This window comes from Mobula birostris, chromosome 3, assembly GCF_030028105.1.
Source record: "Mobula birostris isolate sMobBir1 chromosome 3, sMobBir1.hap1, whole genome shotgun sequence".
In the NCBI taxonomy this organism is placed as follows: Eukaryota; Metazoa; Chordata; class Chondrichthyes; order Myliobatiformes; family Myliobatidae; genus Mobula; species Mobula birostris.
The window spans coordinates 81,239,923-81,257,733 of NC_092372.1; the positions used below are offsets into that span (position 1 = coordinate 81,239,923).

Sequence of the window (17,811 nt, forward strand, 5' to 3'; positions counted from 1 at the left end):
TACACAATATCCTCCGAGAAGAATTGCCCCTTTTAAACTTTTCTGTCTCGTTTTTTAAACCAACACCCTCTCGTGTTTTTCCCTTCCCCATGCATTCACCTTATTTATGCCCCCCCATGATTTTATACACCTCTGTAAGATCACTTCTCAGTCTCCTTGTCACAATACTCTTGAGTCCTCATTTTATGTGACAATCCATTGTGCCCTCTGAAAATCCAGACTCACTGCTTTTAATGCGACACAGTAGCACAGCTAGCAGAGCTTCTGCCTCAAAGTACCAGAGACGGGGATTCAATCCTGGTCTTGGTCGAGTTTGCTGTCCTGTGACTGTGTGGGTTTCCACCGTGCGCTTTGGTCTCCTCCGTCATCCCAAAGGCATGTAGTTTGATGGGTTAACCGGCCACTGTAAATTGCCCGTCGGAGGTGAGTGGTAGAATCTGGAAAGGACTGATGGGAACATAAGAATATAAAAAAATAGGTTGAGTGTAAATGGGGATTGATGGTCAGCACAGACTGGGCGGGCCGAAGGTCCTGTTTCTGTGCTATATCTCTTTATGGCTATGTTATTTTTTTATGACGTTCGTTATAATCAAAACAAAATCACTAGATTTGATAACACGATTTGCCCTTCATAAAACGATGTGGACTCTTCCTAAATATATTATGATTTGCTAAATACCCTATTAACTAATCCTTGTTGATAGGTTGCAGCGTTTGTCACTAACAGCACTTGCCACATAACTAGACCACAAAACTGGATTCACATAAGACAACCAAATCAATACATTTAAGAATGGAAGGTGGGGGAAGGGCTGATTTCCTACAGTATTTAAATCAACCATTTGTTCCTCCTTTCCACATAGTGGTACTGCGATATGAGAAGAGCGGACAGTCGTGAAATTGCCAGTGTTGTTCGGCTCACTTCCTTGCTGAGTTTAACCTGGCTCGACCTGACGTCGAGCTCCGTTTACACATGGAAGTGAGGTAGTGCAGCTGGCAGGAAGCGACTGCCCGTGGCTGACTGATCCCAATCGTCACGCACATTTTCTCTTTGGTAGCTTCTGCCGGCTGTGTTTATTTAAAAAACACACACACACACATATCCAGATTGGTAATAAGATGACCTCCAAGAGGAGCGAAGGCGAATGGCAGGGGCTAGTGAACGAGGTGAGCCTGCATAAAATAAATTAATCCAAGCAAGGCTGGGGTCCGGAAGGGAAATGTCATTCAGCCATCTGGTAGGAATTATATTCAAGATATATTGGTCCTGACGGGGACAACACGGAAGCTCGAGTAATTACGCGACCGAAAGCTTCCTTTTTTAAAAAATTATTATTCATTGCTATGGTGTTAAATGTACTGGGGGTTAGACGTAAGAACTGGCGGGGCTGCGGTTCTCTTCCTGTCTCGGTTAGTCGAGAATGGGAACTACGCGCTCTGGAACCAGGGATCAGGGTTGAGCCCGAGTGTGGGGCGGCATCCGGAACTACCCCTTCAGTGTGGGACGACCCCAGAATGTATGGCAGTGTGTGGGACTGCCTCAGATTCAAATTGAACCCCATGTAGCGCCAGCGTTTCGGCCAATCCCAGAGTATGGGTCAGTGAGGAGAACGCATCCAGATTGTGATTAGGATAGTACGTGGGTCTGTGTGGAACTATTTCAGAGAGTCGGGCAAGTGTGGAGGTGTTACTGCCCTGGTGTGCGCGAACAGTGCGTGGGGCAGCATTATAGTTTAGTTCTGTATAAGCGGATCTATCCCACAGGGAAGAACCGCGGGACTGGGTTATTAACCCGGTGAGCCGGTTCCATCTTCAGCGTGATCACCACTGATCTTAATTTTCTTACCCTATCTCTATATTGCTTGTTTCCTCTATAAATAGAAATTTATTAACTACCTTTGAATGGAATCATTGAGACTTCCAAAGATTCACCACTCTCTGAATGAGGAAATGTATCCTCTTTGTCTACCCTTTATCTTGTGACTAACTCCTGGGGTTAATCCAGCCAAAGGAAATATCCACCACCATGCCCCATGCTAACCCTTCCCCATCTACCCTCTTCAGCCTGCTAATTATTTTGCATACCTCAATGAGGTCACATCTTATACTTTTGAATAGGAGCTTTCAAATTTCCTTCATTTGACAAATCCATCATCCTGGCAACCAGTCTGGTGAATCTTCACTGAACTGTCTCCACAGCTGCTATCTCTGTTAAGTGGAGACCAAACATGTACACAATGCCAGGTGCAATCTCTTTAATTATAGTAGGGTATCTTTCCTGTTGTACTCAAATCCTTTTGCAATGAAGGCCAAATAATTTGCCCTCCTGATTGCTGCACCTGTGTTAGCTTTCAGTGATTTATGTTTAAATCCTTTTGAAAAGCAACATTTCCAAAATCTCCACTATTTAAAAATACAAGCTCAGCTGTAGGGACATGTGTCATCAGCAAACCTGGAAATGCTGCATTTGCTCCACTCACCCAAAATATCGATAAAGACTGTGAATAGCTGGGACACAGACAGTAATTCCTCTGGTACCCTACGAGTCACAGCCTGCCGATGTTTATCCTTACTGTTTTGTTTTCTGTCTGTTGACCAACTCATTCCTCCAGCATTTTATGTGTATTACTCTCATCCCTTGAATGTGTTTTATCCCCATTTCTTAGACTTGTTCACCAGTCTCCACACCCGTGACTGTTAAACACCATGTATAAATTTGCCGATGATACAACTGTTGTTGGCAGAATTTCAGATGGTGACGAGGAGGTGTACGGGAGTGAGATAGATCAGCTGGTTGAGTGGTGTCACAGCAGCAACCTTGCACTCAACATCAGTGAGATCAAGGAATTAATTGGGGACTTCAGAAAAGCTGAGTCGAGGGAATACACACTAGTCCTCATTAAGGGATCAGACCCGGAAAGGGTGAGCAGTTTCAAGTTCCTGGGTGTAAACAGCTGGGGCCCAACATACTGATGCAATTTCAAAGAAGTCACTTCAGCGACTATATTTAATTAGGAGTTTGAGGAGAATTGAGGCAAAGACGCTCACAAATTTCTACAGGTGTACTGTGGAGAGTATTCTAACTAGTTGGCTCACCGTCTGGTATGGAGGGGCCACTGCACAGGATCAGGGGGGAAAAAACTGCAGAAGGTTGCCAGCTCCATCATGCTAGCCTCCCCAGCATCCACAACACCTTCAAAAGGCAATGCCTCAGAAAGGCGGCATCCATCATTAAAGGCCCCCATCACCGAGGACATGCCCTCTTCTCATTGCTGCCATCAAGGAGGAGGTGGAGGAGGTACAGGAGCCTGAAACACACTCCCAACATTTCAGGAACAGCTTCTTCCCCTCTGCTATCAGACTTCTGAATGGACAATGAACCCAGGAACACTTTCTCGGTATTTTACTTTTGCTCTCTTTTTGCACTATTTAATTTTTTAAAATATACTTCCTGTAATTTATAGTTTTTATTACTATGTATTGCAATGCCCTGCTGCTGGAAAACAACAAGTTTCACGACAGGTGCCGATGATTTTAAACCTGATTCTGATTCCGGAGTGGGGAGCTTATCTGTGGTCTCTGAACAATGTGAATGCACCACATCCATGTTCCAACACTGTGCATAGAACTGCCCCAGAATGCAGGTCCTACATGGCGCGGGCAGCGCACAAAACTATCCATAGTGCACGGCAGTGCGTGCAGCAATCCCAGATGAGAGAGCAGTCCACGGGTCTGTACCATACTGCATTGTCAGTACATATAATTACCTCAGAACGTGTTATCGATATACAGTAAGTTGGACAGTTCGTGGAACTACTTCCGGGCGTAGTGCCAGTTGATGTGGAACTGCACTTCAGGATCTCTGGGCCGGTTTGGACTGCAAATCCGGCTTTGGTTCGGATTCTCTACGTCATGGTTAGTGGTGCAGCCAGTGCGCTTGCGCGCAGCTGGGACAGGAGGGTGTGGATGGGCCCGGGGAACCGGTTGCGCTCCCTGCATTGCCGCGGTGGCCCGGCACTGGGTGCTTGTGGCAAAAAAAAATTTGACCAATTGCCTGGACGGCTTGATTAATTCACCAGCGGTTGGTTTTCAAAATCTCCTGAAGTCTAGTTGTTTCCCTTCGGTACTGGATGCAAGTTACCAAATTATTGGGAAAAAAATTAAGAAAGTGGCTTTAAATCGTAAGATGCTAGAAATACTCAACAGGTTGAGGGGCTTCGTAGAGAACACAGGAGGCTATTCAGGCCAGCTCCCAGCAGGTTAAGCTTACCATAATCTTGTCACTAATAATCAGCCGTGAAATTTGTTTTGTGGCAGCAGTACAGGCATAAGAAATTACTTTAAGTTACAATATTAAAAAAAAATACAAAGAGGAATCGTGAGATGAGTGTTCAGGGGTTAATGGACAGTTCAGAAATCTGAGGGCAGAGTGGAAGAAGTTGTTTCTAAAATGCTGAGTGTGGGCCTTCACGCTCCTGTACCTCCTCCCTGATGGTAGTGATGAGAAGGGGCATATCCTGGATGGTGAGGGTCCTTAATGATGGATGCTGCCTTCCTGAGGCACCGTCCTTTGAAGATAACCTCAGTGGTGGGACATCTTGTGCCCATGATGGAGCTGGCTGATTCTACAACCCCTAAAGCCTTTTACACTCCTGTTTATTTTGTGCCTCCATACCAGATGCGGCAGACAGAATGCTGTCCGCTGTACAGCTGTAGAAATTTGCTAGTCTTTGGTGACATATCAAAGACTCTTTGATTCTTACCGTGCTCTCTTTATTTCCATCTACCATCTGGACAACCAATCAAGTTAATGAGCAAGTGAACTAGTATAATATTTTGCAATAATCAAAATAAAGATTGATGCATGCACAAAGACGTGTGGAAGAAGCTAAAGTATCTTAGACATAAAATAACTTTTTTGCATTATTTTTCAGTTATGACAATCTATAAATGTTATTGTGATGGAATGATACAAAATTAGGGCTTCATGTCTGGAAACCCTTATGAGCACTGCATTGTTTTTAAAAGTAAAATTGCACTTCCACACAGAATTTCAGGTCAGCTATTAAGGAATGTCATGTGCTGCTGACCTTAGTGAATCCGCCCTATGATGTGGATTTCCTAGTTCTTGATTTTTGAATAATAGTCTGGTGCCTTCTCAGAGATGGGATGTAGTATCCAGCGATGGTGATTATTACTCGGTTACTGACTAAGATTGTTTAGTCATAGTTAATAACTGGCATAAAAATATTAGTTATAGCTCATTCAACAACATTTTTACTGTTTTGTTCAGAGAGATTAAATTCCCTTCACTATGCTGATCCTGTGTTGCTTGCAAATCTGAGGTCTGTAAAGCCCTTCCTGTTAGTGATTAAGCAATTTTGGATCTTCATAATTTATTGGTATAACTGCATACTCAATTTATGCCAAGAATTCTTCTTGTGTCTTAATTAATGTTGTGGTGCCGAATACAGCAAATCATCTGCTTATTCCTGGACTTGTGATCAATAATACAGAATAATAACAGGAAGCATAGAGGGTTTCACCATCATTATTAATACCTCACTTGCCTCTCCTACTGTGCTTTGAGCATTTTATTGTAGAATTAGCCTGTATGTTTAATGCAGCTGAAGGGCGTATTAGCCATTATATGCTTTCGGAATTCTATTCAATTGGAGATGGAGCCTGGAACTGTCCCAGAATGAATAAAAGTTTCTGTATGGATTACTTTTCATATTCAACAAATTGTATAACTATGGAATTATAATGATCCCTTCTAAAATAAGTTTTGTGTTATTTAATGACATAGGATGCCAGCTGGTGGTATAGTAGCTTCAGCACCGGACTTTGAGGCAAATGGTCCCAGGTTCAAATCCAGCCGGCCCCTTGCATGGTTTCCATCTGTGCTGGGTTAGCAACTCAGCCTCATAAAAAGGACGGACAAACGCTAAGGAAATGGCAAAAAAAAATGCTGCCTGATGCGCCACAAGCTGTGAAAAAGAACAATAACAATGACAAAAGATGGGTCAATAAGTATTTCAGAAACAATCCCTAATCTGTTGCTGTACTATTTCTTAATTATTCTTGTACAGCACTAGTTCATACTATGGTAGTTCAAATATGTAGTGGCTTTTGAGTAGGAGTCATTGCTAATGAGTTGAAGAAGGATAAGGTGGGGTATTCAAATTTATTTTATTGGTGATTTCATTATCATAGCATGCAGGTATTTTTGGTATCGTTTTCTATTTCATTGTGGTGGATAATTAAAATTATTTGCATTGACATAACTTTGCCTATAATATATTTCATACATAGCTACATAGAATAGTACAGCAGAGTACAGGCCCTTCGGCCCACATTGTTGTGCGGCCCCTCAAACCCTGCCTCCCATTTAACCCCCCCCCCACCTTAAATTCCTCCATATACCTGTCTAGTGTATTTCCCTTTGTGGTATTCATTTCAGATATCTAATTTCTATAAAAGTTGCCCTGTCTGTAGCTGGAAACAACTAAGTGAGTAATTCCAATTCAAATTTTGAAGTAAGTTTATTAACAAAGTACATATACGTCACCCTGAGATTCATTTTTTTCTGGGCATAGTCAAAAATCCATAAAAGAATAATAACCGTAATACAATCAATGAAAGAATGCACGAATTTGGGCATTCAACCAGTGTGCAAAAGACAACTAACTGTGGAAATACGAAAAGAAAGAAGTAATAATGATAAGTAATAAATATTGAGAACATGAGATGAAGAGTCCTTGAAAGTGAGGCCATAGGCCGAGGGAACATTTGAATGATGGAGCAAGTGAAGTTATTCCCTTTGTTTCAAGAGCCTGATGGTTGAGATAACTATTCTTGAACCTGGTAGTGTGATTCTTGAGGCTCCTGTACCTTCTTCCTGATGGCAACAGCAAGAAGCATGACCTGGGTGATGAGGATTCCTGACAATGAATCCTGCTTTCCTGTGACATGTTTTGTGTAGGTGTGCTCAGTGGTGGGGAGAGCTTTACACGTAACGGACTGGGTTGAATCCACTACTTTTTGTAGGATTTTCCATTCAAGGGTATTGGTGTTTCCATACCAGGCTGTGACGCAGCCAGTCAATATAATCTCACCACCCATCTATAGAAGTTGGTTAAAGTTTTAGGTGCCATGCCGAATTTTCGCAAACTCCTAAAGAGTGGAGTTATCTTCAGCATTTCAAAGTGTGAGATTGTTTCTGTTTATATTGGAAAAAAGCATTAGTTTGAAATAGTGGCTTTACTGACTGAAAATCATCTGAAGCAGTCATTAACTGAGCAACTGATTCCATGGTTGATGCTTTGCAGAAGCTCTACAGTGATTTACTATTCTCCTTGGATAGGCATCAGTTGAGTTTGTCTATGCCTTTACAGAGGCTCATACCAAGGGTTTGGGGGAACAGCAAATGAACCTTTTCAGAGTATAAATATTTTGATGTAAACAAACATAAACACCTCTTTTGGAGCATTATTTAGATATTTACCCATTATAAGCTGACGTATAGTTTCCAACATTTTGTTTAAAATTACCATGTTACTAAAGCCGAGGCTCTATAATGCATTGGTCAGACCGCAGTTGGAACATGGTGAGCAGGTTTTGGCCCCTTATTTAAGAAAGGATGTGCTGGCATTGCAGAGTTTCCAGAGAAAGTACACGGGAATGGTCCCAGGAATGAAAGAGTTGACGTATGAGGAGTGTTTGATGGCTCCAAGCCTGTACTCGCTGGAGTTTAGAAGAATGAGGGGTTATCTCATTGAAACCTATAGAATATTGAAAGGCCGAACAGCGTGGACATGGAGAGGATGTTTCCTATAATGGGGGAGTCTAGGACCAGAGGGCACAGCCTCAGAAAATAAGGATGTCCCATTAGAACAGAGATTAGGAGAATTTGTTTCACCAGAGGATGGTGCACCTGTGGAGTCCATTGCCACAGATGGCTGTGGAGGCCAAATCATTGGGTATATATAAAGTGGAGGTTAATAGGTTCTTTATTAGTAAGGGTGTCAAGGTATTGGGGAGAAGGTAGAAGAATGGGGTTGAGAGGAATAATCAATCAGCCATCATTGAACAACCGAGTACTCAGTGGGTTGAATGACCTAATTCTGCTCCTATGTCTTATAGTCTTATGGTCTTTTGGGTATTTTTACTAACTTGGAATTAACAAAGTATAAATAATCTTTCTGATAATGGGTGGTATGACTAAATATAAATTTGTCCTTGAAGAACAAAAGCAGGACCTCAAGGGTGGTAATCTCAGGATTGCTACCTGTGCTAGGTGCCAGTGAGGGTAGGAATAGGATGCTCTGGAGGAGGAACAAGTGGCTGAGGAACTGGTGTAGGAGGCAGGGTTTCAGATTTTTCCTGTGGAAGTGTTTTCCTGTGGTTTTTGGTCTGCAAGATGGTGTAGAATAATGTCATCACTACTTTGTTGCCAAGGTTGCAGAGCTTGTCAAAATTCTTTTGCAAACATTTTGTCAAAAATAATGTTTAGCTTGTTGTTATAGAGAATCAACAATTTTACATTGGCAATTAAGCTAAGTATTGGCAAACATCAGAAACAGTATTTCAAAGATAATTATTTGTCATTGACAAAGCTGTACAATGTCCCAGTGGTACCTGAGATAATATAAAACAAGAGGAGAAAAGAGGCTGCTGAACTTGAACTTCCCTGGCTCCCTGGAAGTAGAGCTGTTGTGGTTATGTGCTAATCCTAGAATATGAATGATTGAGGGAAGTATTGAAAATAATAATGTTTGTTAAACATTCCAACCATCAAAGTGTTCGTGGCATATTAGCTCACCATGATTCAGTCCAGCTAAATCCCAAATCATAGAATTATAGAATAGTCACAGCATATAGGAGAGGGAAGAGGAAAGGGCAGGCAGAGCAGGGTTCCCCTGTGGCCATTCCCCTCAACAACAAGTATACCGCATTGGATACTGTTGGGGGGTGGGAGGATGACTTACCTGGGACTAGCTGCAGTAGCCGGATCTCTGGCACTGAGTCTGGCTCTGCAGTGCAGAAGGGAGGGGGGAAAAAGAGGAGAGCGGTAGTGATAGGGGACTTGATAGTTAGAGGTGCAGGTAGAAGGTTCTGTGGTCGTGACAGAGAATCCAGGATGGTTTGTTGCCTCCTAGGTGCCAGGGTCAAGGATGTCTCTGATAGATTGCATGAAATTCTGAAGTGGGAGGGTGACCAGCCAGATGTCGTGGTGCACATCGGTACCAATGACGTAGCAAGGAAGAGTGAAGAGGTCCTGGACACTGAGTATAGAGAGCTTGGTAGGAAGTTGAAAAGCAGGACCTCAAGGGTGGTAATCTCAGGATTGCTACCTGTGCTAGGTGCCAGTGAGGGTAGGAATAGGATGCTCTGGAGGAGGAACAAGTGGCTGAGGAACTGGTGTAGGAGGCAGGGTTTCAGATTTCAGGATCATTGGGACCTCTTCTGGGGCAGGTGGGACCTGTACAAGAGAGACGGGTTACACTTGAACCACAGGGGGACCAATATCCTTTCAGGGACGTTTGTTAGTGCTGTTGGGGAGGCTTTAAACTAGATTTGCAGGGGGATGGGAACCAGAGTGCCAGAGCTGACAGTGTGGCTGGGGTGAAAATAAATGATGTTGAAAGTTTAAGCAAATCCGCTGATAGAAAGGTTGTGAGTGGTGGTAAAAATCTTCTGAGGTGTATATATTTCAATGCTAGGAGTATTGCGGGGAAGGCGGATGAGTTGAGGGCGTGGATTGACACGTGGAATTATGATGTTGTAGCAATTAGTGAAACTTGGCTACAGGAGGGGCAGGACTGGCAGCTTAATATTCCAGGGTTCCGATGTTTCAGATGTGATCGAGGCAGAGGAATGAAAGGTAGGGGAGTAGCATTGCTTGTTAGGGAAAATATTACAGCAGTGCTCAGGCAGGACAGATTAGAGGGCTTGTCTACTGAGTCCTTATGGGTGGAGCTGAGAAACAGGAAAGGTATGGCCACATTAGTGGGATTGTATTACAGACCACCCAATAGTCAACGAGACTTGGAAGAGCAAATCTGCAGAGAGATAGCAGGCAACTGCAGGAAACATAAAGTTGTGGTGGTAGGGGATTTTAATTTTCCATACATTGATTGGGACTCCCATACTGTTAGGGGTCTAGATTGTTTAGAGTTTGTAAAATGTGTTCAGGAAAGTTTTCTAAATCAATATATAGAGGGACCAACTAGAGGGGATGCAATATTGGATCTCCTGTTAGGAAACGAATTAGGGCAAGTGACGGAAGTCTGTGTAGGGGAGCACTTTGGTTCCAGTGATCATAACACCTTTAGTTTCAATTTGATCATGGACAAGGATAGATCTGGTCCTAGGGTTGAGGTTCTGAACTGGAAGAAGGCCAAATTTGAAGAAATGAGAAAGGATCTAAAAAGCGTGGATTGGGACAGATTGTTCTCTGGCAAAGATGTGATTGGTAGGTGGGAAGCCTTCAAAGGGGAAATTTTGAGAGTGCAGAGTTTGTATGTCCCTGTCAGGATTAAAGGCAAATTGAATAGTAATAAGGAACCTTGGTTCTCAAGGGATATTGCAACTCTGATAAAGAAGAAGAGGGAGTTGTATGAAATGTATAGGAAACGGGGGGTAAATCAGGTGCTTGAGGAGTATAAGAAGTGCAAGAAAATACTTAAGAAAGAAATCAGGAGGGCTAAAAGAAGACATGAGGTTGCCTTGGCAGTCAAAGTGAAGGATAATCCAAAGAGCTTTTACAAGTATATTAAGAGCAAAAGTATTGTAAGGGATAAAATTGGTCCTCTTGAAGATCAGAGTGGTCGGCTTTGTGCGGAGCCAAAGGAAATGGGGGAGATCTTAAATAGGTTTTTTGCGTCTGTATTTACTAAGGAAGCTGGCATGAAATCTATGGAATTGAGGGAATCAAGTAGTGAGACCATGGAAACTGTACAGATTGAAAAGGAGGAGGTGCTTGCTGTCTTGAGGAAAATTAAAGTGGATAAGTCCCCGGGACCTGACAGAGTGTTCCCTCGGACCTTGAAGGAGACTAGTGTTGAAATTGCGGGGGCCCTGGCAGAAATATTTAAAATGTCGCTGTCTACGGGTGAAGTGCCGGAGGGTTGGAGAGTGGCTCATGTTGTTCCGTTGTTTTAAAAAGGATCGAAAAGTAATCCGGGAAATTATAGGCCGGTGAGTTTAACATCAGTAGTAGGTAAATTATTGGAGGGAGTACTAAGAGACAGAATCTACAAGCATTTGGATAGACAGGGGCTTATTATCAACATGGCTTTGTGCGTGGTAGGTCATGTTTGACCAATCTGTTGGAGTTTTTCGAGGAGGTTACCAGGAAAGTGGATGAAGGGAAGGCAGTGGATATTGTCTACATGGACTTCAGTAAGGACTTTGACAAGGTCCCACATGGGAGGTTAGTTAGGAAAATTCAGTCGCTAGGTATACATGGAGAGGTGGTAATACTGGATTAGACATTGACTCGATGGAAGAAGCCAGAGAGTGGTGGTAGAGAATTGCTTCTCTGAGTGGAGGCCTGTGACTAGTGGTGTGCCACAGGGATCAGTGCTGGGTCCATTGTTATTTGTCATCTATATCAATGATCTGGATGATAATGTGGTAAATTGGATCAGCAAGTTTGCTGATGATACAAAGATTGGAGGTGTAGTAGACAGTGAGGAGGGTTTTCAGAGCCTGCAGAGGGACTTGGACCAGCTGGAAAAATGGGCTGAAAAATGGCAGATAGAGTTTAATACTGACAAGTGTGAGGTATTGCATGTTGGAAGGACAAACCAACGTAGAACATACAGGGTTAATGGTAAGGCACTGAGGAGTGCAGTGGAACAGAGGGATCTGGGAATACAGGTACAAAATTCCCTAAAAGTGTCGTCACAGGTAGATAGGGTCGTAAAGAGAGCTTTTGGTACATTGGCCTTTATTAATCAAAGTATTGAGTATAAGAGCTGGAATGTTATGATGAGGTTGTATAAGGCATTGGTGAGGCCGAATCTGGAGTATTGTGTTCAGTTTTGGTCACCAAATTACAGGAAGGGTATAAATAAGGTTGAAAGAGTGCAGAGAAGGTTTACAAGGATGTTGCCGGGACTTGAGAAACTCAGTTACAGAGAAAGGTTGAGTAGGTTAGGACTTCATTCCCTGGAGCATAGAAGAATGAGGGGAGATTTGATAGAGGTATATAAAATTATGATGGGTATAGATAGAGTGAATGCAAGCAGGCTTTTTCCACTGAGGCAAAGGGAGAAAAAAACCAGAGGACATGGGTTAAGGTTTAAAGTTTAAAGGGAACATTAGGGGGGGCTTCTTCACACAGAGAGTGGTGGGAGTATGGGATGGGCTGCCAGACGAGGTGGTAAATGCGGGTTCTTTTTTAACATTTAAGAATAAATTGGACAGATACATGGATGGGAGGTGTATGGAGGGATATGGTCCGTGTGCAGGTCAGTAGGACTAGGCAGAAAATGGTTCGGCACAGCCAAGAAGGGCCAAAGGGTCTGTTTCTGTGCTGTAGTTTCTATGGTTCTATGGTTCTATAAGGCCTATTGTGATTGCACCAATTCTCTGCCAGAGCAATTCATAAATTCCACTTCTCTGTTTTTCTCCATAACCTTGCAAATTTTCCTTTACTGTTTATTTGTGCTTTTCACCCTTGAAGTCCCAATGAAAGCTGCCTCTAGCCACACATCAGCAGACAGTCCTTTCCACTTCCCAACTCCATACTTCCTAAAAAAATCTTTTCCTCATGTCACTCTAAATTCTCTTGCTCTTTAATACCTGTGACCTCTAGTCCACAACCCTCTACAAAAGGAAATACCTTCTCAGTACCCACTCCATCCAGTCCCTTCATCATTTTAAAAACTTCCATAAAATCTCTCATCACCCTTCTCTTCCCGAAATAAAACAGCCCCTCTAATCTACTTATCCCAGGAATTATCCTCATAAATTCTTTCTGAACCATGTCCTATGTTTCACATTCTTATTATGAGGAGACAACTCAAGCCAAAACTTTAGTTCAGGGCAGACCAATATTTCATTAACATTCAACATGATTTTCCTGTTCCCCTGTTTCAGCTGATAACATCCAGACTTGTTCATCCATGTCAGAAGGTCCACTACTTCTGTGTTCCTTTGGACAAATATCCTACATCCTATACAGTTATTCTATTCTTCCTACCAGAATGCATCACCTTCCATTTCTCTGCATTAAACTTCGTCTGCTACACATCTGTTCATTCCACCAACTTGTTTATATCCTGCTGTAGCTTATCACTATTCTTTTCACAGTTTGCAATATTGCCAAGTTGTATGTCATTGGCAAATTTAGAAATTGTGGTTGATACGTTCAGTTCTAAGTCATTAATACAGATCAAGAAAATGAATGGCCCTAACTTTAATTTCTAGCAAATGCATTACTCACTTTCCCTCAGTTTGAAAAGGAACTGTTCACCACAACACTGTATTGCCTGTTACTTCGACAACTTAGTATCCATGCTACCAATGTCCATTTTAGGGCCTATGATTCAATTTTACTTGAGAAACCTGTTATGTGGCACCATATCAAAAGTACGCAGACCACATCAACTATATTAACCTCATCAACTCTTTCTGTTATATGAAATTAGTTAAACATGATTTACTCTTGATAAATCTGTGCTAGCTTGCCATAATTAATCTATTCTCCTCCATGCAACTATAAATTCTGCACTGAATCACTATTTCTGAAGCTTTCCCACCACTGAAGTTAAACTGACTGATCTGTAGTTGCTAGGTTTATTCTTGCTCACTTCTTGAACAAGAAAGTAGAACTTACTACTCTCCTGGTTACAAAGAGTATTACAATGTTGCAATTCCCTCCCATATTTCCCACAAAATCCTAGCATGCATCCCATACTCTCCTGGTAATTTACTCATCCATTTCAAATTTAACTATCTATTTCCATAGTATCAATGTTTAACACATCAAAGAACTTGAGTATATGCTCCCTGTCTATTAATTTGAAAGCATTTTCTTCCCTGCTGAAGATACAGTACTCATTTAACACCTTAATAGTGCCCTTACATTCCATGTGTATGTTCCCATTCTATCCTTAATAAGTTCCTCTTCTCCCTGCACTACCCGTTTACTATTTATATGCCTCTATAACACTTGGATTCTCATTGTTTAGCAAGTGATCTTTTCTCATATCCTCTCTTAGTCTCTCTTATTTTTGTTTTAACTTGCCCTCAACTTCTTCTGTAATCAGCCTAATTCTTGTTGGTATTTACAATCCAACAGCTGCATAAGCAATTCTTTTATTGCTTTATCTTCCTCTATTTATACTTTATACTATATTGTCGCCAAACAATTGAGACTAGAACGTACAATCATCACAGTGATATTTGATTCTGCACTTCCCACTCTCTGGATTACAAATATTAAATATTAAAAATATTAAAATAGTAAACATTAGTAAATATTAAGAATTTAAATTATAAATCATAAGTATAAAATAGAAAAATGGAAAGTAAGGTAGTGCAAAAAAACCGAGAGGCAGGTCCGGATATTTGGAGGGTACGGCCCAGATCCGGGTCAGGATCGGTTCAGCAGTCTTATCACAGTTGGAAAGAAGCTGTTCCCAAATCTGGCCGTATGAGTCTTCAGGCTCCTGAGCCTTCTCCCGGAGGGAAGAGGGACGAAAAGTGTGTTGGCTGGGTAGGTCGTGTCCTTGATTATCCTGGCAGCTGTTTGGTCATCCAGAGATGTTATTTATTGGTTGGTGTCTTAGTTGTACATAAACCATCTCTTCATGAAAGGTAGCCCAATTGTTATGCTACAGCTTTGTCTGCCAACTTTTGTTTGCCATTTGCCATTATCATCCCATTGAAATTGGCCCTCCTCCAATTAACAGCTATTATATTTATACTGATATTATAGCAGAAAAGTCCATGAGCAGATGTAGATTCGAATTTATGCTAACAGCATTATGGTTACAATTGTAATGTGCTAGAAAGACACTATGAAGATCCAACTGTTCCCTGTGGCATAGGGGAACCAGGGCTAGACCAGGATACAATAGGAAGCAATAAGCAAAGGGAGAAATAATGGAAGAAAAATCATTTTATATATAAATATATATGCAGGATTTTAATTTCATTTCCCTTTCTCCACCACATCCACCTCCCTTACTCAAGAGACTTCCTTATTGGAACATTATTCTTAGATTTCATTTATCTTCTAACAACATTTGCCTTCATCCTTCTCTTATCCAGGGATGTTGCCTTTTTTCCCCCAAGCTTAGATTTCCAAGAACTTCATATCCAGTTGCCTAGAAACTCCAGTGCACCCAACTTCAAGCCTCTTAGCTCAACACCCCATTTTAAAGATGATCTTCTTCCAACAGTGCCCAATAACTTGAGACCATGGTGCAAGTTGCCCTGCGGCAATATTTTGGCAAATGATGTTGTCACATATATCACTGACTCAGAAGCTTTGGAAGTTTTGTTTGGGTCTCACAATACTTTGTCAATTTTTTGATTGTCTAGTTTTGAGCTGGAATTGTTTGGCAGTGTGATTCACTTTGGGTGAAATCGATCTTCAGATGGGCTAAGAAGCAGCACTATAAGATACAATATTTAGGTAATAACACATATTGGTAGTGCTATAGTAAATGTGGATCTGGAGGTCAAAATATCGGCATTTTTAAACTCAAACAAGAGAAAATCTGCAGACACTGGAAGTCCAAGCAACACGCACACAATACTGGAGGAACTCAGTGAGTCAGGCGGCATTTACGGAAAAGAGTACAGTCGATATTTTGGGCTGAGACCCTTCATCAGGACGAAGTAAATCAGTAATCCCAGTAAACTACTTACTGGTATTTAAATTCAGTCTACCTTTCAAATTTGTTGTGTGATTTGTAGTGTAACATGGATCAAGTACCAAAAGATGTTAAATTGTTATTAAAGGAAATAATTCCTCCGGCTATTTTTTTGATAAATGCTGTTAAGGTATTTGTTCTGGAGCTGAAATTATTGCCAAGTATGCATAATATTTCTGATCGATCAATGCAATTTAAAACATTTGAAATCTTCCTATTGCAGGTCTATCACTTTGCAGTAAAGATATTGACTATGTATTCTCTCAAATTTGAGAAGAACAATTATATTCACTGAATTGTTCAAAGGCAATTTTATTGCTTTACAGGCTCTTTAGATAGGATGGAGCTGCTGATTCTACTGGAGGTTGTTTGAAAAAATACGTTCTCTGTAACCTTTGAGGCTGACTATCAGTGAACTATCATTTGGGTTGAGTTTTACCCTTTTGCTATAATTGCTGACCTCCTTCAAGTATGCAGGTGGAAGGAAATTTTCATGGGATGTAAATGTAGCCAAGGGCTCCCCCCCCGATCATAGATTGGTTACCAGACTAAAGGTCATCTGGCCCATTATAGCCACGGCAGCACTTTACCAGAGCAACTCTGGTGCTTTCTCTGCACCTTAGCAAACTTCTTTCCAATTTATTTTTGATCCTTACTAACCATTTACCACCATCTCCCTTTGACTCCATCCCAATTTATTCCAACGTTCCATCAGGTCATGATTGATCACGATTATTCAACGTATAACCATCTTGTCTCCAAATTTATTTTGGTAAACAAAATAAAGCCAGATTTAGATTCAACAGCAAAAATCTGGCATTTGCAAATGAGGTCCAAATTTCTTTTGACTAAACATGAATCATTGCTTGTCTCATGAAAGGGCCAGCTTTTATTTGAATGTTCTGTTGCCAGTAATAAGGTCTCTAATCAATAGTAACCATTTCTAACCATTTAGTTCCCCTTAATGATTTCACTTTTTAAAGTTCTAAATTACAAGAAGTATGACCCATGTTATATAATCACTCCTCATAATTTAATACTGTAAGACCTTATATCATTCAGGTTAACAAGACCAATATATCCTTTCTAAGGTGCAAAATCCAGAACTGCATTTAATACTAGGTGTTGCTTAACTAGAGCTTTGTATTGCAGCAGCTTAACTTCCCCTTATATTCAAGTGCTCTGTTGTAAAGACCTGCATTCCAATTAATCTAAAAGCAAAAACATGTAAATATTAGAAATCTAAAATAAATCAGAAAATACTGGGGTCATTCAGCAAGTCAGGTTTATTATGAAGAGGAAAATGGACTTAGTGTTTCAGCCTCTCATCAGAATTGGAAGAGTTGATAGATTAATTCCAACTAGACTTTTGGATTAATTTTTCTATATATTTTAAAGATCTACATACATGACTACTAAATCTGGTTGGACAGATCTTTCCCTTTCCGCATTCTGCCATTTAACCTAATTTTTCATTTTTAGTCCAAATAGATTACACTGAAGTCTGTCTTCCTTTGGCATAATCTACTGATAACCATCTGTGATGTTGTACTATCATCTACACTGCTTCCAATGTCTCATTTATTTATGCCACTACTTCAGGAATTTAAAAATATGGCAAATAATTGTAAACACAATGTAAGGCCGTACATTGCCCAGTAACCTAATCATCCCAGTAACTTAATTATCTCCTCCAGAAACTCAGTTTTCTCAGGTTAGAGATCTATTCTGTCTCTGATCAGTTGAGTATTTTCATGGTTGGTCTCTTTGGTTTTAATTATAGACTCCACTTATTTCCTAAGAACTGATTTTTAGCTGATTGATCCACGATATTCACTTCTCATCTTATTTAACTAGCAAGTAGAATGTGAAATTTTCCAATTTAAAGGGATGGAATCTGTATCAAGAGAACTTT

At 41.1% G+C, this 17,811-nt stretch overlaps 1 protein-coding gene across 2 annotated transcripts in view; it reads left to right on the forward strand.

Moving 5' to 3' along the window:
- Window positions 1-976: 976 nt before the first annotated feature.
- Window positions 977-17,811, forward strand: part of LOC140195135 (coiled-coil domain-containing protein 149-like) — a 100,918-nt gene continuing 84,083 nt past the window's right edge. Inside the window, exon 1 of one of the 2 annotated variants that reach the window (XM_072252950.1) lies at window positions 977-1,167. In XM_072252950.1, the coding sequence (XP_072109051.1) occupies window positions 1,120-1,167 (48 nt within the window). In that variant the 5' untranslated portion in view covers window positions 977-1,119. Of the gene's footprint in view, window positions 1,168-3,294; window positions 3,399-17,811 lie in introns of those variants that run through there. The other variant, XM_072252951.1, reaches the window with a different exon arrangement.